At 42.0% G+C, this 1,387-nt stretch overlaps 1 protein-coding gene across 1 annotated transcript in view; it reads right to left on the bottom strand.

The window, feature by feature from the left end:
• Window positions 1–1,387, bottom strand: part of slc2a15a (solute carrier family 2 member 15a) — a 16,386-nt gene that overhangs the window by 2,011 nt on the left and 12,988 nt on the right. Inside the window, exon 6 of the mRNA XM_035663071.1 lies at window positions 192–319. Coding sequence (XP_035518964.1) covers window positions 192–319 — 128 coding nt within the window. The remainder of the gene's footprint in view (window positions 1–191; window positions 320–1,387) is intronic.

Genomic DNA, 1,387 nt, shown 5'->3' with positions numbered 1-1,387 from the left:
ATTTAATTGAATTGAATTGAACAAGCGGTCAGGAGCTTTCTGAAACAATAGAGGTTGGAATCAAACCATGCAGGGGCTTAGCAATCCGATTAACCACTTTAAGTTTGTGATTGTTAAAAAGCCTGAGCACCCCTAGTGTATTAACATTTAGGACAGAGAAAAGCTTGCAGACAGGGCAGCACATATTTCACCTGTAAGAAGGGGAAGACGAAGCCCACAGTGAAGTTGGACAGCCAGTTGAGTGATCCTCCTACGATGTAGGCTGCTGGGCGGTGGGACTGTTTAAACAGCTCTGCTGTGATCAGGAAGGGTACCCCCGCTGCAACAGGATCAGAGCAAATCTTTACAAATCATACACTTCTGTTGAATGTTGAGTTCACTAGAAGGGGCACATTAGCGGTTTAGTATTGTACACATGACATCTATTGCATGTCTGTCCACCTTGTCCCACCTCTACTGTTCTTACTGAGATTTCTTCAATTTTTTCCCTGTTAAAGGTGTTTTTGGCCCCTTGGGGCAATTTTTGATTTGTGATACTGGGCTATATAAGTAAAACTAACTTGATTTCCATTAGGTTGGACTTGTAAGAGACAGACTGCAGATATTTTGACTTTCAGTACCTCATACAGGCGAAGCTCTAAAACTCTTGATCCTACTTTTGCAACAGTGCAACTTGATAGTGTTTTAATAGGCCCACATTTTTCAAACTCAACACTCATATATCCCAAACTGAGATAACCTTGATGACATCACTATGACAGCTGCAGGATTATTTTCCTCCAGAAACACATGGTGAGTATAGTGTTAACTAACCTAAGCTGGCGAGGCTCCATCTTGCCAGGCTCCAAGCTACAGCATGCGCTTCTGTCCAAACCACAGTGGTTCGGACCAATCAGCGTCCTATGAGGAACTACTGGCAGCTACCGGCGTGGTTTGTGACGATGCAACTCCCTGGCTGCAGATTACTCGAAAAATGTGAAAAAAGCTTCTGTTTTTGAGCATCAGCACCCCATGAGATGATGCGTTTCACTATCAGAATTTGATCAATTCAGTCCGATAACATTTCAAAAGTCTAGAAGAGCCGCATGATTAAATCATTTTATCTCTATTAATTTAGCTGAGGGCTTAACCGGAAGTTAGCAGCTCGTCTGCCGGAAGTCTCTTGTGCTCTTGAACGTAGCCTGCCCCCAATGCTGTATCCAGTTCTTCCTAATACACCCATGGTGCTACTGTATAAACATGGCTCCATGAAAGACAACCCGCTGTGTTGATGGATAAAAACATTTCATTCTAAGGTAACGAAAACACAATTCTTATATTCAGGTGATTATACACTAATTAAAACTTACCTATGAATATCATATTCCATTACTAACAATAGATCCTC

The sequence above is a fragment of the Morone saxatilis genome, unplaced genomic scaffold (assembly GCF_004916995.1).
Source record: "Morone saxatilis isolate NCDOM2014 unplaced genomic scaffold, NCSU_SB_2.0 Contig19, whole genome shotgun sequence".
Classification (NCBI taxonomy): Eukaryota; Metazoa; Chordata; class Actinopteri; family Moronidae; genus Morone; species Morone saxatilis.
Note: the sequence above shows the minus strand (reverse complement) of the source record. Positions and strands in the feature narration are given on the sequence as shown.